Genomic DNA, 24,124 nt, shown 5'->3' with positions numbered 1-24,124 from the left:
TGTTCCTGCTGACACCATTGAACCAATACGGTGACAAAAGCTCTTTTATGGCATTTGTGGGACCAAATAGTGATTTTACCCTCTCATGCTTGTGCCTAAGAACACCTTCAATCTCACACTAACACAGCTATGACACTCCTGTAGCAACATTATGGGGTTTTTTCAATCTCGTCTAACTACGCCTGCAGAGTTTTTTATTAAATCTGTGTGGTTTATAATCACGCATCGTTTCATGTGTTGCGGTGCTTGTAAGGATCCTTAACTGCACCCCGCAGTTTACTGAGACATTCATATAAATGAATGAAATACTTGGAGCAGTACTTCTATATTGTACCATATTACACAGTCTTTCTTGGGTTTTTAATCTATTTTTTAAAGTAAAGTCCTTATAGGAGCTTAAGATTTGGCTGCTGCTGTAATTAATAATAGCCTTTAACCTGCTGGTTTAGCGCTCAAACATGACATTAACTACTGCACCTCTGCAGCTGCATATTCTGACACTGGACTAATACTTAAGGCAATGAGCAGGAGCTGTAACAGCTTTAGTATTTGAAATAAAGCCTTGCATGTCCACAGACTGATCTTAAGAGACTTGGCATGGTTTGTTAAAATAGGGGGGGGTTTACGCCCTGCTGTGTAACTGAGACTTTAAGGTGATTTAGTGAGTTTGTGACACCCAGAGTCAATTCACTGAGCTTCAGGGTCAGGCCAGAGAGAAAAGACTCTTCAGATCATTTTATGTCCTCTTCCACAGTTTGTTTCCTATGGATTTGTAGAGCATTTGGTGTGTAGAGCCTGCCGTTATTATCTGTATCTGCTTAAATAGTAAAAAATGTAATAGTCATGAAGTAGTTTTGTGTCTTCAGAATGATCTTATTCTACTTTCTGTTGTGCTTCAGTAAAACTAATTCAGTCCTGTTTGAGATCCGTGGTGTTTTTAGTCTAACTTAAGGTCAGAATGATGGCTCGATAGCAGCTTTAGCTGCTGCTCTCGGTCCTAATAAAACCTACTTTGCACAGTTTTGCACTTCATCACGTTTCCATTCTCTTATTCTAGCATTTAAACATGAATCTGTTATTTCTAAACAGACTGACAAATAAAACCCAAATGTAACAACTCTGTGCCGAAACTGCTTCGAGATGTGATTCAGTGCAACTAATATAGTCCCTGTTGGAGCTCTGTGCTGCTTTAAATCTCATTTAAAATAGAGTTTGTGTAATAATACAATCTGATTTGCCTTCATATTTGTGTACTTTCTGACGTTTTAAACCTCTCAATGAAACACCAGCTGTATTGTTCTTCTGTGCCCACTGTACACTGTGCTGGTGTAATATTTCTGCACAGAATATTACTTCGTGTTTGTGTCTTCAGAGTTACATGAACTGATTTCCTTTTAGAGTTTTATGGTATTTAAAATCCAATTTAGGGCCCTAATAGTGTCCTTGTAGTCACTCAGCAGTGCTAATACAGTCTAATTTCATATGCTTGTCTCTTTCCACACTTTCAGTCTCTTTTAACTGACACTGACGTGCGTCCATGGCAGGTTTTTTTTAGTTTATTTTAGTTTAATATTTTAGCACATGCTCAGGGTTTCCTGTTGCACAAATGTGACATGTCTGGAGGGTGTGCACCACGTTCAGGTGTTTAGAGTAAACACATCTTAATCTACGTCGTGTTTTAATGCAGCTAACTTCATCTTTTTGGAGCTTTATAGTGTTTTCAACCAAATTTTAGGGACAAATTGACGCCCCTATAGTCACTGGTGCTGTCAACCATAATGCAATGTAATTTTTCACATTTTTGCCCTTTATGACATTTAAAACCTCTTGATTTAACACCAGAAACATGTCCATGGCAGCTTATAGCGATGTTGTGGTACTTTATAGTATTTCCGTGCCCTGTAGTACCACTGTAATACTTCTGCATAAAGTATTATTACATATTTACACCTTTGGGTCATCGCTTGATACTTTGTTGTTTTATTCCAGCTAATTTAGTCCTGCTGAAGTTTTCTAGGGTAAAAATTATGTCTGTGTTGTAGTTTAGCTGCTAAGAAGACTTTAACTTAAAAAATCTAATTACCCTGAAAGCCGCCTTCATATTTTTGCAATTTATGATATTTTAAACCACTTGATTAACACTGGATCATACCCAGGACATTCCTGCAAAGAGTTTTGTGCTTATTTGGGAGCTTATACGACACTTTGGTGTACTTCTGCGCCCTCCTGAACTGGTGTAAAATCTCTGCAATAAAAATGACTTCATGTTTGTGTCTTCAGAGGGAAATAAACAGATGTTCCCAGAGTTTACGGTCATAAAAATAATTATCCCTGCAGTTACTTCGCAGCTGCTGTCAATAGAAACGCAATGTAATTTCGTGTTTTCGTCCTTGATGACATTGTCAGCTTACTGTTTGAGCACTTCATCGTGACTCTGTCGTTGCCAGCACATGTTCGGCGCTTCTTGAAGCACAGATTTACCTGCAGAGTGGTCTCACGGTAGTTCGTGCGGTGTTTGGGAGCAGCTGCCTCTGCCTGACAGAGACTTAAAGGCGCTTTTCCTTGTGCTGTGTTTTGTGTTTTTACCCCCTAAAAGCTGCTGCTGTGGCTGCAGCCCCCAGTCAGCTGTCAGTCAGTGTGACAGCAGGACAAACCAAAGTGTGCTCACCTCTCCAGCCGTCCTCCCCAGCGGCATCTTCTGCCAGGGGTCCGCCAGCTGAGCCAGAGGCATCTTCTTCTTCTGCCCCTACTTTTCTTTCTTCTTCTGTTATTCCTCTTTTCTGCTGCTCGTACCTCCCTCGCTCCGGACGCTTTCTCGCCTGTTTCTCCTCGCTCTTATTCTTTAAAGAAAATGTTTGAAGGTAGTAGTCCACTTTCAGCGTCGGCAGGAACCGAACCGACCGACCAACCGACCGAACGGAGCCGAGCGAACAAGGGCTAATTCCGGATCTGCCGCGGCGCTGAGACCGCCCCTTCCTCCGGAGAGACGAAGAGGAGGAGGAGGGGGAGGAGGATGCCCTTTTTCGGAAACTGATTGACTTATCTCCGTTTCTCTCTACCTCCACCTCTCCCTCTCTCACTTCCGTTCTTTCCCAATATGGCGGCCGGTGTCGGCTTACCTGTCCGTCAGAGCGCTGCGTCACAACTACGTCACGACGACAGGCGGCATTCTCACTTAGGTAATAAAAGAGTGAACGAGCACGTATCTGAACTTATGAATAAACAGTCTGCGATTCATCACGCAGGCGGTGTTTTGTTAATGATTATTTTTTTACCGATAAAGCCTAACAGCGTGGCGCCAAAGTGCCTCACACAATCACAGAAAGTATGGAAAACGACCTTAAACGACCCGTAAATTAGGCCACGTGAACCCAAAACACGAAGCAGTAGCATAAAATACAAAATATTACCCCCAAAATATGCAAAATTACTTTAAATTGTCGAACAAAGAGCTACATGACCACAAAACATAAAAGGTAGCACAAAATACAAAAAGTATCCCAAATATATTCGAAATGACCACAAACTATCCAAAATAAGACACGTAACCCCATAAAAACCCATCACAAAGTACACAAATACAAATAAAAAACCTGCAAAATGATGACAATCCAACAATAATATGGCAAATTGCACCAAAAGATGTAAAAATAACCACAAAGCAGCCAAATGTAAACAAAATAACCACAAACCTACTCTAAATGACAACAAATGTCAAATATGCAAAATCAGTAAACACATACAAAGTGATACACCAGCAGCCGCAAAATGACTACAAAATGTCCAAAACAGTCACAAATGCCATGAAACAAATTACCATAAAATATACAACATCTGCACAAAACCACCCTCAGAAATACTGAGACCACAAAATCCTGCTAAATGTCCACAAACAGCCCACAGCCCTATAAGTTATTCCAACTATACTGTAGTGAAACACAAAATAAACCACTAAAAAAAAAAAAAAAAAAAAAAAAAAGCTCCAGGACAACAAATGTGTGAAAACTTATGAAATGCCAAGTTACCAGAAAAACATACAAATGAACACTATGCAGTGACCATAAACCACTCAAAATATACATATATATGAAAATCTCACAAAAACGAGAAACACGAGCACAGGAAGGAAAATGACTTCTGAAGTACACAAAACGAGATCAAAAACTACACAATAACCAAAAACAAACACCACAAAGAACCTCGTGAACGTAACTCCTGGATTCACCGCATCGTTTCCTTAAAGCTGTGCGTCGCTACAAAATCCAGTTTTGAATACTTCTTTCATTTTTTCCGTGACAACTTTTCAGTGGTTTAAATTTACAGCATTTCATGTTTGTCGGAGTCGAGCATGAATTTCGTTCATAAAGCTTTAATAAAGCGACCAAAAAAAAAAAAAAAAAAGAAGTCCAGACATGTTCATTTTTATACTATGAAGCTGACAATAAACCAGGATAAATTTTACTCTAATTAAGATGAAAAAAATAAATAAATTTTTAGTTTTGAGCAGTTTTTCAGCCTGATAGTGACATCTAGTGGTTGAGGATGGAACAACTGAACAGCGCATGGATTTCCTTTAGGTTGATCAACTATTGAGTCATATTTGAAGCATTACTTTGTAACCACATTTGAAAGCTGAGCAAATAAAATAGGATTCAAACACACACGTTTCCACTTTGCTTTAAAGTCGTTTTATTTCACAACCTTCAGTTTCCACCATTCACACAGGTAAATAAGAAAGCTTTATATCTGTACAGGCTCAGATACAGTAAACTTTAAAGAACACAGAGGAAAGATCTTATAACAGACTCCTTTAAATTCATAAAGTGCCCAGAAAGTCTCAAATGTAGTGCATCCAGTTGCCAGCTTGAGTTTCCCCACACAAGTCCAGATGTTTGTCTTGTCAGTAGTCGAGTCAAGCAGCTAAAGTCTTGCTTTCATCTTCAGCTTATAAACACATTTTTAGAGCCATTTTATGGTTACATACACTGATATTGTGTCCTTATCCTGGACACTGAACCTGCTTCAGATGAGGACTGCTCTGGAATGAAGCTCAGGCTGCGACTCCTCATTAAAGGCGTTTTACTATCAGAACAATCCATCACATTTGCATTTCCCAAGTTTAAAGTCACACTTCTGAGGGAATATCTACACAAGTTTGGAACATTTAAAAATCTGAGGGTTTAAAATGCAGGATAAACATGGAGAAGGTTTCTAATGGACACGTTTCCATGTCAGATGTTGGGATTTGTGCGTTTACAGTGCAGCATGTTTATCCTGTCCAACACCTCTGGCTCCACCACGAATAATATCTCACAGTTATACAGTAAACTATAAATAAATAACACTGACAAGTTTCAAGGAAAAACCTCAAAGTCCCGTGAAGGTGCTGAGACCTAAAATCGAGAGGGAAGGTGCTGAATGTGTGAGGGATAAAGGTTGAGTGTGTGGTCCGAGTCTAGCTGACAGACTTGAGCTTGGACCAGGGGTTTGTCCCGCGCACCTCCAGCAGCGGGTTGTTGGAGAAGATGTGGTTGCATAACTCTTCCAGCGGCGGCTCCGGGTCCGAGGTGGCGAACTGAGTCGCATCCTCCACCTGCTTACGGATCTCGATGTCGATTTCCTGACGGGAGAGAAATCAGGTGCTGTAATCCCTGCAGCTGCCGACATTTAAAACAGTTTGAAGCTGTGAATGTATCACTGCCGTCTGGACGCTCACCTTGAACTCCTCTACAGACGCCATGTTGTGGCTGAGCATGCGCTCCTTCAGCATGGAGATGGGGTCGCTCTTGCTGCGGACCTCCTGAATCTCCTCGCGGGTACGGTAGCTGCAGGAGGTCAAACCAAATTACTCAGAAAAATCACAACTCCCCCAGGGTCCAGTAAATCCAGACTTAGAAAGGTAACTCACCTGACACCTGGGTCACTCATGCTGTGTCCATGGTAACGGTAGGTCTGCAGCTCCATTATGATGGGACCCTGAAACACAAAGTGCTGCTTCACATCGATGCTCTGGAAGATTAGAGCCTTTTAGAGAGCCTACAGGAAACTCTCCATCACGAGAACCCTTCAAAATTAAAGCCCGTGGGTGTCCATGGACTTCTACCTTCACATGTATGAAGAACTGAGTGCAGCACAGAGGTTTTATTTTAAATTTATTTTTTAAAAATCTAAACCCTCACCTTTCCAGCTCTGCAGTGATCTGCAGCAAACTGTGCGGCCTCTCTGACGCACAGGACATCCATCCCATCCACCTGCAGGAGAGCAGAGAGAAACCTGACCATTGGCACACCTCTAAGCACAGAGAAGCGACCCCTGCAGCGACCCCTGCAGCGACCCCTGCGTTTCAGTGCGTTTGTGCGCAGTATCATACATGAGCATCAGACAGCTGTATGCATGCTCACACCTGCAACTGCCAGGACAGACTCTCAGCCTCTTCCTGTTATAGTCTGGGTCCAAACGGGCAGCGGCAGTGTACAGTCATCAGACACACTGCAGCCGCTGCCCAGGACCGGCACATTTACCCGCCATGTTTAACCCCGCCCTGCAGCTTTAATGTGTTAGTGTCTCACTCTGAGTCCAGGTATGAAGTCCCCCCTCTTGTAGTAGTCGGTGCTGGCTGCAGCTCTCTCCACTGATGTCCCCATGCCGTACTTGTTGTTCTCGCAGATGAAAATGCACGGCAGCTTCCACAGAGCGGCCATGTTGTAAGACTCAAAGAGCTGGCCCTGATTGGATCAGAGAGGAGTCACAAAGTGCTTTACAGAGGTATTAAAAGCACACAGCTGAACCACGTAAACAAGGCAGAACTGCAGCAGCCTCTCCAGCTCACTTTGAGACAGTCATGAGTTTAGTGAGGTTTCTTAAATGGATAAAAGGGAGCGAGGGTGAGATCACCCTTTCCTTATTCCAACTACAACCTACAAGGACATATTTATTTATTATTATTTTTTAAATCTTACCTGATTGGCTGCTCCGTCTCCATAGAGCGTAACGCACACCTGGTTGTTGCCTTGGTACTGGCAGGCGAGAGCGATGCCTGCTCCCAAAGGTACCTGCACAGTTCACAGGTGAGTTACTGAAACTGTAACGAGTGTTTAACTACGGAGACGTGCAGGTGTGAGAGGCTTTTTAAATGTGCTCACCTGTGCGCCCACGATGCCGTTGCCTCCATAGAAATGTGGAGCGTACATGTGCATCGAGCCCCCTTTCCCTTTGGCCACGCCCCCTCTACGACCTGAGGAGCACAAATAAAAGTGAAGCTGAGACTAAGATCCAGCTCAGACGCGCACATGTTCAGACTGTAATACCTTCCTCTCGCTCTCACCTGTGAGCTCGGCGAGGATCTCTTTAACAGAGACGCCGCGGGTGTACGTGTACCCGTGGGCGCGGTACGCAGTGATCAGGTGGTCCGAGGGGTTGATGGCGGCCTCGATGCCTGCAGCACACGCTTCCTGCAGGAGAAACCACATGTTCTGCATCTCACCACACTCACAAACTGATGTTTGTTTGGGTTTTGTCTAAATGTTCTTGCATGCACTGAGATTTGGATGCAATATAAATGAATTGTGTTCCTGGCCTGCAGGCGCTGATACCTGTCCATCGTACAGGTGACAGAAGCCTCTGATGATCTTCTGCTTGTAGAGCTGGTCAGCTTTGAGCTCCATGCGCCTCACCGTCTGCATGGTGCGGTAATACTGCAGGCCCTGCTCCCTCGTCAGCTCTGCCTTCACCGGCGGGCCCTCCTCCAGGCGGTGCAGGTCGCATTTCTACACCAAAAACAAAAACACCACAAACTGGAGAAGAAGACCAAACCAAAGATTTTACATTTCTGGTCCACAATGAGTGAGGTTTTAATAAACTACACAAATCCAGACCTGAACCAAAGATTAGCACATTTATTAATTTACTGCTGAATCCATCAACAGTGCTGAGCCTCCTGTAGTCTTTCAGGCCAGAATACAGATCCGAGTGGACTCGTGCTGATGATCATGACACAAACTATTGCTGATGTGATTCGATTCAGTTTGACAGCAGAATCAACTTTACAAATATAGCCATGATATTTTATCTGAAAGGACAGTTTGTGCATTAACCCTGATAAGTTTTATCTTGCCATCTTCATGTTACGTTCTGAGCTACATTCGGTATCGACTAAGATGTTTAACTGATCGCAGCTTTATGGGGTAAAAATCCCCTTCCTTCAGTCTGCGATTGCCATTAGTGATTCTCGTTTGTGCCCACCTTGATGTCAAAGGTCGCCTGGGGTGTGAAGTCAGCGAAGGAGCGGGAGACAACAACTCTGGCTCCCTGGAACACAAACACAACCAACTGAAACAGTGTTTCCATCACTGCAGCATCACAACACGACTTAAAGCGGTCACAGGTCTTCCACACTGAGCAGCGTGACGGCTGCCCTCCTCGTCAGAGCAGGGGGAGGAGCGAGGCGGGGTTGGTGGGATCAGATGGGCGGGATCAGGTGGTTCATACACACACTAACCTTCAGTAATCTGTGACACTGGAGGTCAGTAACAGGGAGGGAGAACAAACCCAGTCCAATAATGCACTGTGGTTTTTACTGAACAGGCCCTTCAACAGTCTGATAGACTCCTGTTTTGTCCTGCACCACGTGTGCGCTGATGGACAGTTAATTAATAAAGGTAATTTAGTTCTTCAATAAGAACCTTGGAGTAATTGTTTTGTCTGTAAAATATCAGATCATAGAAATGCCTCTAAGCTGTGCTCAGCTGCAGCCCTGCAAGCTGCAGACTTGCACATAACCATTGCTGCTTTTATTGTACACCGATCAGTCATGTTTACGTGCACGGTCACCTCTTCAGGTGAAATAGTTTGGTGAGGTTGCCCACGGAGGGGAAAAAAAAAAAAAAGGGCAGCAGACCTGGTGTGGACGGGCCCGACGAGGAGCGCCAGTTTGTCCGGGATCATTTTAGCTCATGAAAGTATAATGTGCACGTAGGATTTAACACTTAAAGACCAAGAGAAAGAAAAATAGTTCTGATAAATTGATCATTTTAATGGAGTTAAGTTTTCTAGGTAATTTTCTGACTTTTATAATCAAATGATCAAAGTTATGGGACAGATTTATAGATCAGGAGGAGTAGCGTTAGTAGAAGCCCTTGTTTGACAATTAACCCATAAAACAGTTACCCAATGGCCCCAAAGCCATTTCAAAACAAAGGAAAACACTTCCCACAATATATGGAATCATTTTGACTGGGAATGCACCAGTTATGAAATTCTGGACACGTAACCATGTTTAAAATAAGAAACAGCTGATCATTTTTTTTTTCCACCTCATTTCTGGGATCAAAGAAATCTCCCTGCTTTGCACTGCTCGGAGTGCAGCATTAACGAGACATGTCGGTGCATATAGGGTCATTTGTTCTTAAGTCATACATATCCATCCATGCAGCAGCTCTGGTTAGGTTCCCCGGCCCTGTTAGTGAGCAGGCAGCAGACATGGAGGAAGCTTCACGAGTCCTTACTGGTCTGTCAGCACAGCCGCTAACTAACAGCGCAGACGCTGCTCTAGTACCGACTGCTGTTGGAGGCGGTTTAGGTGGAAGCCGCTGGGTCTGTGCAGAGGCGGGCGCCGCCGGCGACGTTAGATCAACAAACTCTGACAGGTCAGTCAGTAGCTGGGGAACAAAAGGAGCCAACCAATCAGACCAGAGCACAGAGCACGCCCAGTGGAGCTCTACAGGTGAGAGAGGAGCTGTAGCTAGACAGAGACAGACATGACAGGTGGAGTCTAAATAGATGAGACACACAGAGGGGACAGACTGAAACCAGCCCAACGTGTTCACACAAGCACAACATCTGTAATCCCAGATTAATCACTTCAGCACCAGCAAAGTCATTTATGTAGATTAGAGGCCTTATAGCTGTTTTTTTAGTCAGTTAATGAATATCTTTACAGCTTAAGAACATTTTATGAAACTGATTTTAAAATATGTTATTTTGACTTTTTAAATGAAGATTATCAAGTATTACTTTGTTTATAATTTTACTCATTTTCTCTTCATTTAATTGATGCATTAGTGTTCTTACAAGTCATTTTAATTTTATCATTTCAGGATTGATTTTTATTTTATTATTAATTTAACGGTATTAACAAACACAACATTAATGATAAATGAACCCTGACATTTGTTATTTTGGCAAGTTTAAGATCATTTTTGGGGTTTTCGTAATGACTCAAAGTTGATTCACAGCTACCCAAATCTGGGGGAAGTGATACCCGTTTGTTTAGGTGCTGAAAATTCAGCTTAATGTTGTACCAGTGTGAAATTAATGTTTTAGGAAATAAACAGCAAACAAATGTGGAATGAACGTGTTAAATGAAAAAAGACTCAAAGACTATAAAGAACTACAAACACTCCACACCAATGAGGATCATCATTGCAAACGCTACAGCGATTCTTTTAGCTGCGCTTCAGTTAGCTCCCTGGGAACCACCACCACCACCACCACCACAGCAGGACGGAGCCTGCAGACAAACATCAGCAGCTGCTTACCTCAGACACTGTTTGGGCTCCCTAGGGTTCAGGCGACGGGGAGAGGTGGGAGAGGAGGGAGAGAAGCGAAAAATGAATGGGGAGTCTTTGAGTGAGTTTGTGTGTGAATAAAAACAGCAGGGAGGCCGGAGGGTAGGAGTGAGCACCAGCGGAAAAGGGAACAGGATTCCCACAGGCAAGCGTGAGACTCGACTGAGGCATTTTCAGCTTTTTCTTCATCTCATTCTGGATGATATGATTAGAAAAGCAGTGCCTGTAGGAAGCTTCTGTAAATGATGCACCACAACAAACACTCGACATGCTGCTGCCAGTCCTACTGACCCACAGGGAGGCGCTGATGTGTTTTAAACTGACCCAGCATCTCTTGATTGGCCTGATTTTGAACCATGAAGGAAGTCTAGCATCCTCTTTACATCTCACGTCATCTAGAAGTTTATATTTGAGCATGGGAAACTAAAAGAAGTGTACTATGAAGCCATAGTAATGGCTTCTTTAGCCCTCTTCAGCTTATAGTCAGAGCGTTCAATGTTAGGACGGTGGCTACATCACCATGGTAGGCAATGATAAGTCACCTCTGGATTTCTAGGATCAACATACTTCTTTAACCTACGCGATTGTCTTTACCGTACACGGCTCTGCACATTTATACACGTATGTTTTTATTTTATTTGTTTTAAAGCATGTAACTTCGTGTACTTTCTCAAAACGTGCGCCATGCTCATAAAGGTTTTAGAGACAAACACTGGAGGTAACACACCTGAGAGCAAAGTGAGAGGTTTACATTTGCATGGTGCACTCACAGAAGCCCCTATAATGCATTTCAAATATGTTCCTAATATTTCGTCCACGTGTTTAAGCGCCCATGCTGGTCGGTATTGATCACATCAGCGCCTGCGTGGCAGTACAAGCTCTCCGTGCCGTGTGAGGAAGGCAGACCACCAGAGGCATAACATATTCAGGGTTAGAGAGAGGTAAAGAGCTAGCACCCCGACTGTAGCCATGTCACTGCATTCATGCATGCTTCCGTCCAGTCAGCCAATCACACGAGAGCATGAATAACCCATTCTTTCACCACAACATGCAAACTGCAAATAAGAGCTCAAACCAGCCACCAGTGCTAATGTTAGCTGCCGCTAACAAGGTCAGCCCCCCTCCAAGCTAAACAGTACAAGGCGAGCTAATGGTTAGCGCGGACCGGCCCCGGCACACAACGTGGCCTCCGTTTCCACACCAACCCCCGAAAACTCACCGCATTCCTGCCGGTCATCCTGCACAGTGCGTTAGAGATAATGGCTAACATGGTTTTCATGCTACACACGGAGACGACCGGAGCCCGGAGAGGATTAACGAAGGATGCTCCGTGTTAGTGTACGCGCAGAAAACGGCGCCGACTCCCACAGTCCCACACAACATTGGTTCCGCTCGGTATTTATAGCTAGACGACAACTAGAGAGGCATGTTTACGCCCCACTATTACCCTTAATCGCTAATCATTGTAATTTATTTTAACAAGTTAAACGTTAGTAATTAATTTTAAACCCTGGCTCGACCTGTAGCCTCCACTCAACGATAGATTAAATAAATAGTTCATTATTTTATTCTTTTGTTTGGGAAATTCTTTTTTAATAACAGATTATTTTGAAAGCCAAAAATTTGGTTATTTTTCTTGCTTTGACACTGTTCTGAGGTTTCCTTAGCTGTGCACTTTACAGATCATAGATGAAAAACAGAAAATAAAAGGCATCAAAAAGCTAGCATTGGTTGTGTGGTGTGGTTATCTTTACCGAACTGTTGGTAAGTAACATACATCAGGCCGTTGTCACAAACATTATTTACTGCAAACCAAGAGGTTAAACATGTCAAAATAAGAAACGCTGCTGTGTGTTAACAAGGCAAAGCTGCTGGTTTCTCATATTTACGTGGCAAAATTAACCAGTGATCGAGCGTCAGCTGTACAGAATGAAATAAAAACAAACACACAGGAACAACTGTAACACCGAGATAAATAAAACTTTTTTATTGTATTCGAGTAAATACACCAGTTAAGGCCAGAGAATTGACACCCTTGTTCTTTTTGCAGCAGCATCATAATAAAGTGTAAAAAAGAAAAGCTGTTTGTGCGTGTAAGCAACAGTGAGATATAAAAACGTAACACGCTGTATCGTAACACCGAGGAGTCGAAGTGAATGAGGTTATGATGAGAAGGGCTGGAGTGTTTACCTCGTTTTCTACAGTTGAGAGGCTGTAACACTGACAAGTGGGAAAAATGATAAGAGTATAAAATAGAGAAACATGGGGGGAAAAGCATCTTCTGCTGTAGTGCGCCAAACACATCAATTTGTAAACCTCCAGATCGACTGAAGCAACAAGATTCAAACAAAGTGCCTGTGGGCTGTTCAAAATTCAGAAACCGTTATATGTCAGAACCTAAAATTCATTCATTATTCTCAACAACACGGAAACACTTGGAGCTCGGCATCTGGATGCTGAAAGGCTTCAGTTTGACGCCTCAGCACGCCACGGTTTGGTCAAAGTGTCTCTTTCCGTCCAGGTACAGCATCGACTCTGTCAGACACACAAAACATCCACATCAGTACACACAGCTGTTCTCCTTCCTTTCAGTTTGATCTTTGAATACAGAACAAGTCAGATCTGTAATCCCAGATTAATCAACAACTCTATGTGCAGGATTTGTTTTTAAGTTTTTAAAGTTTGGCTTTTATTCGGTGGCTGTGGAGGAGCTAACATCATGGGTCACCTGTAGATTAACCTGCCTGCATACGCTGCACCCAGTGAGTAATAAAATTGCAACAGGTTGTCATGGAAACCTGAAAAAAAGCTGAAAATGCTGCTGAAACATCTACTATTCCTAGTTTTTAAAACGTGACACAGTAAATGTCTCGGTAGAAAAGAGTGAGTCAAAGCGAGAAGTGCCGATCAACGAACGCGTGATCATAACAACCAGCAGCTAAATTAACATTTAACAACCGTTTTAATAGTTGATTTCTTTCGGCACTGAACGTGGAAGTTTGTTTGATTTATTCTGAAAGGAACTTACTGACATGGATATAAATCAGATTTCTTTTTTTAACTGTTTCCTGTCTGCACCGGCTCACCTCCATAAGTCTTGGGCATGATGTTGGGGACGTCGCGGTCTGAAGTGAAGGTGAAGTGGAAGATGTTGGTGGTGTTGTGCTGTCGGGTCAGCGGGTCAAACACCTCGCTGTGAACTCTGACCTGGACGTACGTCCCCTGAGTGTAACACACCTGAAAAACAAAGACACAAACAGCCGAAGCACAAAAAAGACATAAAAACATCATTTATCCTGTTCATGTAATTATTGTCCTTATTTTTTGTCTCGTGTCTCCTGTTCCAGTGCTGGATGCTCATATTAAAGGTGGACAGAGAAACGTGTTGCTTAATTCTTGTTTAGCCAATCAGAGGAAAGTTCGATTAAAGGAGGCGGGGCTAAAAAGGCCAGTTTTAGAGACAGGATTCACTGAGAGGCTGCTCCAAGGTGTCAGAAAAATCAGGATTATTTTGAACTTTGAATCATCCAAAGCTTCTCTAGCAAAGTCCAAGTATAAGAATATGGAGCAGTAGAGGTGACCTCCGATAATTCAGTTCAAAACATCTTCATTCTTGGTCTAATCTCAGTCACAAAAACACATGTAAAAAAAACATCTAGTTCCTATGATATAATTTTTTACAAAAAGTGCTGTAGGTGTAAAAAGTTGGCAAATAAACATCATCTTACATTCCTCTTAAAGGACAATCACTTTACTTTAGCTCCATTTTTGGTCTCCATCAGCTCCAAGTGAAATATTTCACTTTTTTAATCTAACTCCTCCCTTTTTTCTTCCATTGGCTGGCCTCTAACTCTGAAAGCCATACAAGTAGTCCACCTATAAAGAAGATGCTCTGACCTGCGATGAGAGCATCAGCAAAGATCCAATCTCCACAGGTTTCTGGAAGAGGATATCATCGACAGCCACCAGACTCGGCCGACAACCCCTGCAACACACGGCAAGGAGCAACAACATTTACAGCAGTTATTCTTTAATGTTTCTTTAACCCTTTAGTCTAAATGTCTCACCCGTAGGAGCAGGCGTTGGCCCAGCCGAGCTCGTAAGCTTTCCTCATCAGAAAACCTCCAAATATCCTGTTAAAGATGTTCCTCTCCTGGTCAACACAAACACAGAAACAGGTTTTTTTAAGTTTTCCAGCTGAAATAATTTAGGGTTTAAACTGGGAACATAAATGAAACTGGAAACCACAAAAGATCCATTTCCCCATGTAAACATAGCTGCTGGTATTTAGGAAAAAAGAAACACAACTCAAGGAAATATCCAAGTAAAGAGTTCATATATATACAAGGTGTGATTACAAAAAGCTTTAGGAATCTCCCCTTCAAGACCATCTCCTCTGGTCTACACAGCTTCCAGCATGAATCCTTAAAAGTCGTGTTCCTGAGTCCTCAGCTTTGCACTGTACGCTCTTTATTATCTCCACGAACTTCAAACCTCAAACTTCTGTTGATCAAAATAAGCCGTCTTTCATGTGGAGGAACATCGCTGATGTAGAGAGTCGAGTCTCCGGCTATGACAGAGCCGCACATCGGGTGGACTCGGATTGTCTTGCTTTGGTACAAACAGCTCCAGAGGCTCCAGTTTAATCTCCAGGGAAGACTTAAAAGGCTGAATTCAAGTTAGAGGTGCACGAGAAGATGATCTTCAATGGGAAAGTGACCAGAAATACATTACGTAAATCACACCTTGCATATATTCACAGCCTAAAATGAACCTCAGTGTAGAAATAAATTCTCCTTCTTATTATTTATCCGTCCTCTCACCTGAGGATGGCAGATCTCCAATCCTTTCAGTTTGGCATCTTCCATCCACACTGAGTTTGGGGGCAGAATTCTGCTGCGGAAACTGACTGTGCTGCAGAAACATCCACAGAGATTTAACAGAGTGTATCTTAATATATGAAGCAAATATAACATCCTCATGATATCCTGTGATGTTTCAGTCGTACTTGGTGTCCAGGGTGTTGAGGAAAAGGCCGTGAACGACCGTCCTCTCCTCTTGTGTGGGAGCGACCTTCAGCAGCGACGCAGTGCTCAGCTCCACACGGCGGGATTTGTTAGCTGGAGGAGAGTGAGCGTCAAGATCAGCGTGCAAAGACTACGCTCTTCATAAAAGCTGCGATTGTTTCATCGGCTCTCACCTTCGCCTTCCTGCAAGAGTCGTTCTTCCTCGGGTCCTTCAGGCGTCAGTGGATTTACAAACGCTGCCCTGAAAAGGGAAAAGAAGCAGAAACACAGAGTATTAAATAAGTATGAGAGAAACACAGCATGAGTTTACCGTGCCACTTTTAGGACTGAGAAGCAAAGCTCTGTGCAAAAATAAATCTGCACAGGAAATGGGAAATAAAATGATTTCCGTGCACATAATTAGTCCTCAATGAAAACACTTTCTCGATGCAGAGAGCCAAAACAAACAAATGTAATAATAATGCAAAATCTCCTGAGGCAGCACACGAGCAGAGGACAGAATCCAGATGTACAGTGCTGGGCAGAGAGCTCCTCATAGTTATTAATCCCAACTCTTAAATCTCTGTGAGGTAAGATACTCAGAGAGTCGATCAGATCTATGTCTCTTGGACCCTAACAGCCTCTGCAACATGGAAACTATAACACTACTTTCAGGGTAACTCTGATCCTATTAACCCCCAAACTGTGTTTCGTAGGCAAATAAAATGACTTTTGGTTCTGTTGATCACAACTATGTCAGATTTTCAAAAAAAGGGCCCTGGGATCTAGAAATGGGATTCTCTAAACTCGTGTTTTTTCAAAATAAAAGCACTGGCACTGTACAGGATGTAATACCTCTTGTTTCCTGGGTCTCGGGCCACCATGACGAATGTAGCATCCAGAACGGAGGCGTACGCTCCGTCACGGTACTGCAGGAGAGACAAACACTTGGTTTTTATTTACACCACCAGCGAGCATAAACAGGGTTAAGACTCTTCATTTAATTACTCTCTTTGTATATATTGCATATAGTCGAGTAAGCAGGTTAGGCGAGCCCACCTGTGACATGTGGATCTTGGCTTCAATGGAGGACTTCCCCACCCACGTCACATGACCTGTGAACTTGATGTCGCAGTCGGGGTAGATGACGTGCTGCCTCATGTCTGACCAAGCGCGCGTGCGCACACACACACACACACACACACACACACACACAAAGATATTAGTGGTAAACAAACCAAAGTGGTTTATTGTACCCTGTACCCGAGAGATTCTTACCGATTTTGTCCACCAGGGCGGTGACAATAGACAGAGGAGACCTCTTTAGTTCTGAGTTGTAGGTGTGAGAGTAAGAGATGAGGACTGAGGAAGAAAGAAGAGGAGAAATTACAGTTAGGTCCATAAATATTTTGATTCTCTACATTACCACAGTGAATTTGAAATGACCCACATGCAGACTTTCAGCTTTAATTCAGTGGGTTGAATCCTTTCATTTCGGTGGACAAGTTAAATAACTCAAAACAAAACGTTAATTTCTAATACTTAGTTGAAAACCCTGTGCTGGTGATCACAGCCTGAAGTATTGAGCTCATGGTCATCATCAGATGCTGGTTTCCTCCTGGTTAATGCTCTGCCAGGCCTTTACCTGTTGGTTTGTGGGTCTCTCTGTTCAAAGCTTAATCTTCAACAACTGAAATACATGATCAGCTGGGTTAAGCTCAGGCGACTGACTGGTCCATTCAGGAGTGGGTTGCTTTAGCTATATGTTTGGGGTCATTGTCCATCTGTATTATGAAACGCCGCCCAATCGGTTTGACTGCGTTCAGCTGGGTTTGAGCAGACAGTACGTCTCTGAACACATCAGCATTGATTCGGCCCCTTCTGTCCTGTCCAGCCCAGTCTAGCCTCTCTTTTCTTGAGGATTATGACTGGCTTTCGCTTTGCAGTGAACCCTGAGTATTTACTTTCACACCCGCTTCTCTTTATGGTAGACTTGGTAGACCTCCTGGAGAGTATCGTTCACTTCGATGGCTGGACGTCCAGGTCTTTTGGCGTTGCTGAGTTCAGCAGTGCTTTCTTTCTTTCACAGGATGTACCAAACTGTAGATTTTAACACTCCTGTAACAATTTCATCCAGTTTGAATGTGGATACCCTCAAATAAAAGCTGAGAGTCTACACTTCCCGTCCATATTTCAGCGCCCAAGTTTAAATGAACCTAACTGTGTAATTAGTGCTTGAATGAGTGAAGTTCCCCATCATCTAATCTGCTGTGTACCTGCTAAACTGTCCAAGTCCTCCAGGATTCTGCCAAACCTGAAACGAGACAGAAAACAGTTAGAAGGTCAAAACTGAAGCGCAGACGTACTGGGCCACATTTACTCAGAGAGCAGGCTGCATTCATTTTCTGATGACTGCGCACAAACACAGGGTTCAATTTCTAGCATTTAAACAGGCGAGTCATAAAAGCAGTCAGTACAGTAGCTATGAAGTTTTTGCAGCATGCTGTAAACAAGTTTGTTTCTACTGTAAACAGACACTTTAACACAGGGGTCTTTTTGGAGCCTGCCTCCAGTGGCCATTAGGGGAAGTGCAGCTTTTGGCTCTGGAGGTTCTTGCTTATCCAATACAAAGAATGTAACTGAACCCGTCACCATTCACATGGAGGAGACATGGATTTATCAGACTGTCATGTAGCTCTTAGATTTTCCTTTCATGGTAAACGTACTGTTGGTCTGCCCGTTCACTCACTTTACTGTCTCCGCTTTCTGCGTGTTTACCTGACGGTGTTGTGGTAGGTCAGATACTTCTCCCTGAGCTGTGGCTCAGAGCCCAGGGGCAGGTGCACCTCCAGGTAGCTGTCCTTCATCCTCTTGGCAGGAAGTTCGTTCTGAGATTTGGCCAACATGGATGACAGTGAGACACGCTCCGCCATGGCCTGCTGATGGTCGCTGCAGACGAGAACGAGACCGCATCACTAAATATAACATGTTAAAAATAGACTCCCTGGATTTGTTCATGTAAATATATTTCATTGGTATTATTATTATTGATTATACGATAGTTTTGTCCCACTTTCTCACCACTTTTTTCTTTAGATTTATCTTTTAAAATATTTATTAAGCAAAAAAGCAATAAAAAAGTCCTGTAATTACAGTAAACAGCAAAAATGTGTCATCTAACTGCTGATAAATGAGCTCAGTCAGCTTTATTTTTAGGACTTCAGTTAGAAATACTGAAGGTGAGGGTTGGATTTAGGTGTGTAGGGGTTTGGAAGCTAAAAGCTTTAACAATTGTGTACTGAAAAGTGAACAGCAGTAATCTAACAGACAGGAAATGAACACATTATTTACTTGTTTTCTCAAAATTCCTCCAGATAAAAATGACCGGCCTTTTTTTCTTACCAGAAAAAAGACGATTCTACAGCAGATTTAATAGACTGATAAAATTACAGGAGTAACATGAGATGAGAGAGGAATGATATGGGAGTCATATATATGTGTGTCATCTGCAATACAATAACATCTGATGCTGAGGATTTTTTAAATAATTATTCAAGTGAGTGTTGGCACGTAAATATAAAATATCTGGGGTCCGAGAGCAGAACCCTGTGGAACCTCTAACAGTACTAAAGCTGTCTGACAAAACTGAACGACCGCAGGTAACAACAGGACAATCCTAAATCTCAAGTATCCAGCCAGACAGCTTTTCACAAAGCCAATGAACAAACTCAAAAGTAACTCTGTGAAAGCAAAATGACCAAAAATGTCTTTTTTGATAATCTTGCCAAAACGTAACGATCGAAGCAAAATTTATTACTGCATTCAAAGGCTGCAGACTGAGTGGTGGCTTTTAACATTTGCTGAGAAATGATTAAGGATGCTGTGATTTTTAAGGAGAGGCCAGCTGCCGATTCTTTTACAGGCAGAGAGTCACAAACAGATTTGTTTCACCAGAAATGGATTCATACTAAGATTTAAAGTAAATCTATTATATTTTCTTACTTTCTATCATATATACACTGTTACAACAGCTGATGTTTATATTAACCACAACGTTTGTAAAATGAGGTCAGTCTGTGTGTAAAAACGCATGTTTCTGACAGTTTTTTTCTACTGTTGGGTCTGTATGATGTCACAGAGAGAGGATGACAATAATATACTCATCGAAGGCATTAAGCCTTAGGTGGCTTAAAGGGGGAGGAGCTAAAACAGCTCATTTCAGACAGCATGAGGTAAATAAAGATGATTTTGAACTGTGAGTCATGCCAGTTACCTCCAGTTTGTGGAAGCTCCCACGATTTCTCTCAGCCTGTTTCGCACTGAAAACAGAAGACGAACCAGATGTATGAAAGATCTGAACACTGGAGTTTGGAGGCTGCCATTAAATATAGCACATTTTTTACAATGTGATCTGAGACTTGCAGCTCAGCAACGTCTGAACAGCAAGAAAACATAAAACTGAAGCTGAGTGCCACAGAGGGAAGAAGACGAGAGAGTTCCTGCTACAGGAAGGTTTGATTCTGCCAGAGGAGACGTCTTTGAACATAAAATGCAGCTCTATGAAAAGGCTGAACAGCAGAAGCTGAAACTTCAGTTAGGAGACAGTGGGGGGGAAACATGCAGGGAGGAGTTAAAATGTAATTAGAGTAAATTAGAAGATAATTAATAAGCTCGTCAGTTCAGATAGTTGTGATTCATCTTGGTTTACCAACACGCACCATTTGACACATGAAACTGTGGATTTCCTGTGGAGAAACACAAAGGATTAAACACACAGGGCTCAGAGGACGACGGACTCATGAGGAGACCAGAATAAACTCAAATGTACAAAGTGAAAACACTTCTGTCCTGAATACAGCAGAGACTTTGTTCCACTAAGGATACAGCAGGTCCTATTTAGGGCCTTGCTTTGTTTATTATTATCATTTACACAAGTAAATCACACTTAACATGATGGAAACCAGTGAAAATATTCATGGCGTCGCAGCACTCTCTCTCATCAACCTTTATGAAACCAGGTACGCAAATCCAACATCCCAGGATGCACAACAAAGCTTCTCTGAGAAAACCTTAAAGAAACTCAAGCTTTTTATCTTTAAAGGTAAATTTCGGTAGTGACCGAAAGAACGAGATCGCGGATACAAGCGGCAGAAATGAGCTTCCTCCGAAGGGTGGCTGGCCTCTCCCTTAGAGATAGGGTGAGAAGTTCGGCCATCCGGGAGGGGCTCAGAGTAGAGCAGCTGCTGCTCCACATCGAAAGGAGCCAGCTGAGGTGGTTCGGGCATCTGACAAGGATGCCCCCTGGGCGCCTCCTGGGTGAGGTGTTCCAGGCATGTCCCACCGGGAGGAGGCCCCGGGGCAGACCCAGGACACGCTGGAGAGATTATATCTCTTGGCTGGCCTGGGAACGCCTTGGTATTCCCCCGGATAACCTGGAGGAGGTGGCTGGGGAGAGGGAGGTCTGGGCCTCTTTGCTTAGGCTGCTGCCCCCGCGACCAGGCCCCGGATAAAGCGGATGAAGATGGATGGATGGATGGATGGATGGATGGATGGATGGATGGTAAATTTCCATTTTCCAGGCTTGAGGCAGATTTTCATTTTTACATAATTGTGTGAAGCTTTGTGGTTACAAACAGCTTTTACTTTCCTCTGCGCACTTACTCCTAAATGTTACTCTATTGATTTAGAATAAAAATAGAACAGAAACAAACTTCAAACAAACTCTGAATACTTGGGCCTAATACATGTTGTCGTTCTCTGTTCACAATTTATGTAATTTTAAGCTCAACTAGGTCATTAAATTTAAGTGTATTGAGCGATAAAAATAAAAAATTTTGGTGACTTCAACATAAAGACCTCCCAAATGCAGAATTGTGAAACTTTTGAGTTTGCATTGAAGGTTTGTTGTGTCATCGTAAATGTTGACATTTCACCACAACACAAGAATTTACTATACCTCAGATGTATAAATATCTAATCTGCCACAATCGTCAGCTGATTGCTAAGAGTCTGGAGGCCTCTAAAATGGCATAACGCCACCTGGTGGCAACAGGAACTCATCATAGATGTGATAATCATCATATTACATGACATTTGCATTGTGTTGATACTAGCTTCATGTATGTAAACTGTTCCATCATAGCTCTGATTTGACATGTGTTACTTCACTCTTTACCTCTCTGTGTTCTTGCTGTTAAATCAGGCGATGTGAAACAGGAAGTGCGTTTGCTTTCTTACCCTCGATCATGTCAGGTGCCTTTCCCTGCTTGCCCTGCTTCAACGCTCCTCCCGTGCAGAACGACTTCCTCGTGAAGGACGCGGCCGATCGCAGCAGCAGAAACCTGAAGCAAGCAGAAAAACTCCTGTAATTACCAAGTCCTGTTACAGGCACGCACACCGACCGCCTCTATTTCAGGCCGGGCGTGTGAGCGGTTTAGATCCCGAACAGCTGATCAGACGGACTGTTACCGCCCCCCCATGAGAGGAGCGTGACTCTCTGCAGCTTAGTCACATTTATAGCTCGTTACTGCATGTCCACTTTCTGAACATCTTTTTTTAAAATGTAATCTCCATGAGATTAAAATACAATTTTAAAAATAAGAGTACATTCAATGATCTTAATTATTGTTAGACTGGGTCACAGGACAGTTATCATGAACTGTAAAGTCAGTGAGTCTGTGTTACCTGGATTAGCAGCAATCTGTCCTTTATTTTTAACAATGCATCAATGACTGGAATAACAAAAAGTTCACAACTCTTCTGACAAAGGAATTTAAAAATAACTTGATAACAATACTGATTATTTCTTTGACTCTGACCTAATCTGACCAAACCTAAAGTTCCTCTGTGTAGAAGAAACCCCGAATCTCTGTTTGGTTTCATCTGTGCCCCTCAGCTGTCGAAGGACCTGCCTGAGGGCCTTCAGCTTTCTTCATCAGTATCTTTTAAAACATTCTCTGAAGTCTTACTTATATTGTTGGTCTTTCTCAGTCGTCTTCTTACAGATTTTACATCTTTAACTTAATTCTGATTTTTTAACTAATTTTCCACTGCATTTATAACTAGGAAGTCTCACTGTTTTTTACTCTTCGTGTTACACTCAAGTTGTGTAACAGACAGCAACCTTAGAGCTGAAGAAGAAGGCAGGATGAAGGTGAAGATGAGAGTCACAAAAGGGAAGTTTTGTAAAATGGTAGTGAGGCCTGTTATGATCTGTGGTTCTGAGACAGTGCTGCTGACAAAAACGATGGAAAGAGGAGTTGAAGATGCTCAGATTCTCACTGGGAGTGAGCCGGATGAATAGGATTAGTTATGATTAGTAATTAGAGACACAGCTCAGGATGAGTGTTTGGACATGTGAAGATGGGGAGAAAGGATGGAAAAGAGGAAGTTAGAGGAAGTTCATGGATGTGGTGAAGGAGGACATGCAAAGAGTGACAGAGGAGGATGAAAAGAAGAACTAGCGTCTTTTTAAAATCAAACATTTTAACTGATAATGTTTCGGCCATTTCTGTTTTTATTATTATTATTATGTGTGTATTGTACATGTGAAACTCTTCGTAGTGGTCATTTTGACCTCATTACTTATTTATAAAGCGCATGTAGGAGTGTAAACTGCGTAGAGGTTTCTGAACTAGCCTGTGTAGCTGTCATAAGTTAACTTCGGTGTTTATCCTGTGTGAGGCCTCCTGATTTGCTCTGTCTTTATTTCCTGCAGACACGCCCTTCGTGGAAACAGACCGCCGCCCTCTGTGGGCCTGGTTAACTAGTCACTCTTCATTTACACACCACTGAAGTCATAACAGAGAAAGGACCATCACAAATCGCTGTTTATCGCTGCTTCGCTTCCCTCGCTACTCTTAGGTCACTTGTTAACAGCGCGGACGCCGCAGAGACAGCTGTGCACGAGCTTTGTTTTACGTCACTAACCTCTGTGAGAGCATTTTGACCGGGATGACAGAGCCGAGGCCTCGAGGGGTCCAAACGAAGCGGGTGGGCTGAAAAAAGGGAGAGAAAAGAAGAAGAATCACAGTTTTCTCTTGAGGAGAGAAAGAGGCTGATGACGGGGTAGCTTCCGCGGTGGCACGCAGCTCCGCCCACTGCGTGATGACGCAGCGCTCAGCATCCGTGGGCCTTGATGCCCTCGGTCCAGCCTGTCAGGAACTTTATTTGACAGGCTAACCTTACAAATTTAGACACAGACAGACACAGTGGTGCTCACTGAGAGATTTTCCAAGTAAAAGTGTTATCGCTCACTAAACAGCCGCTTAAAAAACTTTTACATTTCTGTTTTTGATATTTCCGTTTAGCCTAAATCTGCCACTCTAATATAATTTGTCCTTCTTATTTTTTTCTCTCGAAATGTTACTCTCTCTGCCAGAACCTTGAACTTTGTATTTATTGAATTACCCATGTTTTTGTCGAACGTGGGTCAGTGAAACAGTAACAAACCTAACTGTATGCATGAGTAAAATATCAAAACACTCTTTGTGTACTTTTTTTATGAATCTATAAATAATTTCATTTATTTATTAGATGAGTGGATACATGTTG

The 24,124-nt window shown here is 42.7% G+C and overlaps 3 protein-coding genes across 6 annotated transcripts in view; all 3 read right to left on the bottom strand.

The window, feature by feature from the left end:
* Positions 1-3,106, bottom strand: part of rps6ka3b (ribosomal protein S6 kinase, polypeptide 3b) — a 67,660-nt gene extending 64,554 nt beyond the window's left edge. The window contains exon 1 of the mRNA XM_012915786.4: positions 2,669-3,106. Coding sequence (XP_012771240.1) covers positions 2,669-2,731 — 63 coding nt within the window. The 5' untranslated portion in view covers positions 2,732-3,106. The remainder of the gene's footprint in view (positions 1-2,668) is intronic.
* A 1,566-nt stretch (positions 3,107-4,672) lies between these two features.
* Positions 4,673-11,929, bottom strand: pdha1b (pyruvate dehydrogenase E1 subunit alpha 1b). 3 transcript variants are annotated; one of them, XM_004574455.3, is made up of 13 exons: positions 11,785-11,929; positions 10,536-10,556; positions 9,504-9,656; positions 8,242-8,307; positions 7,593-7,766; positions 7,325-7,451; positions 7,143-7,234; positions 6,960-7,052; positions 6,570-6,725; positions 6,180-6,251; positions 5,909-5,976; positions 5,717-5,825; positions 4,673-5,620 (listed from the first exon to the last, which is right to left on the bottom strand). In XM_004574455.3, exons 1-13 carry the CDS (start codon positions 11,842-11,844, stop codon positions 5,456-5,458), a joined length of 1,356 nt encoding a protein of 451 aa, XP_004574512.1. In that variant the 5' UTR covers positions 11,845-11,929; the 3' UTR covers positions 4,673-5,455. The 3 variants fall into 3 exon arrangements, with proteins under 3 accessions (XP_004574512.1, XP_012771246.1, XP_012771247.1); XM_012915792.3 differs by lacking the exon at positions 9,504-9,656; XM_012915793.3 differs by lacking the exons at positions 9,504-9,656; positions 10,536-10,556.
* Positions 11,930-12,537: 608 nt separating this feature from the next.
* acot9.1 (acyl-CoA thioesterase 9, tandem duplicate 1) lies at positions 12,538-23,691 on the bottom strand. Of its 2 annotated transcripts, XM_014413079.3 has the most exons (16): positions 23,501-23,691; positions 21,809-21,912; positions 20,290-20,316; positions 19,845-19,890; positions 18,350-18,520; positions 17,848-17,885; positions 16,850-16,933; positions 16,631-16,734; positions 16,427-16,500; positions 15,766-15,833; positions 15,574-15,685; positions 15,389-15,479; positions 14,633-14,718; positions 14,463-14,550; positions 13,652-13,802; positions 12,538-13,100 (listed from the first exon to the last, which is right to left on the bottom strand). In XM_014413079.3, the coding sequence occupies exons 1-16, from the start codon at positions 23,512-23,514 to the stop codon at positions 13,045-13,047; spliced, it is 1,314 nt and encodes a 437-aa protein (XP_014268565.3). In that variant the 5' UTR covers positions 23,515-23,691; the 3' UTR covers positions 12,538-13,044. The 2 variants fall into 2 exon arrangements, with proteins under 2 accessions (XP_014268565.3, XP_014268566.3); XM_014413080.3 differs by lacking the exon at positions 20,290-20,316.
* Positions 23,692-24,124: the final 433 nt, after the last annotated feature.

The sequence above is a fragment of the Maylandia zebra genome, linkage group LG9, assembly GCF_041146795.1.
Source record: "Maylandia zebra isolate NMK-2024a linkage group LG9, Mzebra_GT3a, whole genome shotgun sequence".
NCBI classification, from domain to species: Eukaryota; Metazoa; Chordata; class Actinopteri; order Cichliformes; family Cichlidae; genus Maylandia; species Maylandia zebra.
Note: the sequence above shows the minus strand (reverse complement) of the source record. Positions and strands in the feature narration are given on the sequence as shown.

What these genes read in the sequence shown, in the direction of transcription:
- pdha1b (XM_004574455.3), bottom strand. Translation starts at nt 11,844, where the DNA reads ATGAAAACCATGTTAGCCATTATCTCTAACGCACTGTGCAGGATGACC. An exon ending in GATCCTCGCCGAGCTCACAG is followed by an intron (nt 7,235 to 7,324) that starts GTGAGAGCGAGA and finishes TGTGCTCCTCAG; the next exon opens with GTCGTAGAGGGGGCGTGGCC. An exon ending in CGTCTGTAGAGGAGTTCAAG is followed by an intron (nt 5,621 to 5,716) that starts GTGAGCGTCCAG and finishes CTCTCCCGTCAG; the next exon opens with GAAATCGACATCGAGATCCG.
- acot9.1 (XM_014413079.3), bottom strand. An exon ending in CGCCCTGGTGGACAAAATCG is followed by an intron (nt 16,735 to 16,849) that starts GTAAGAATCTCT and finishes GCGCTTGGTCAG; the next exon opens with ACATGAGGCAGCACGTCATC. An exon ending in TGGAGATCTGCCATCCTCAG is followed by an intron (nt 14,719 to 15,388) that starts GTGAGAGGACGG and finishes TGTGTTGACCAG; the next exon opens with GAGAGGAACATCTTTAACAG.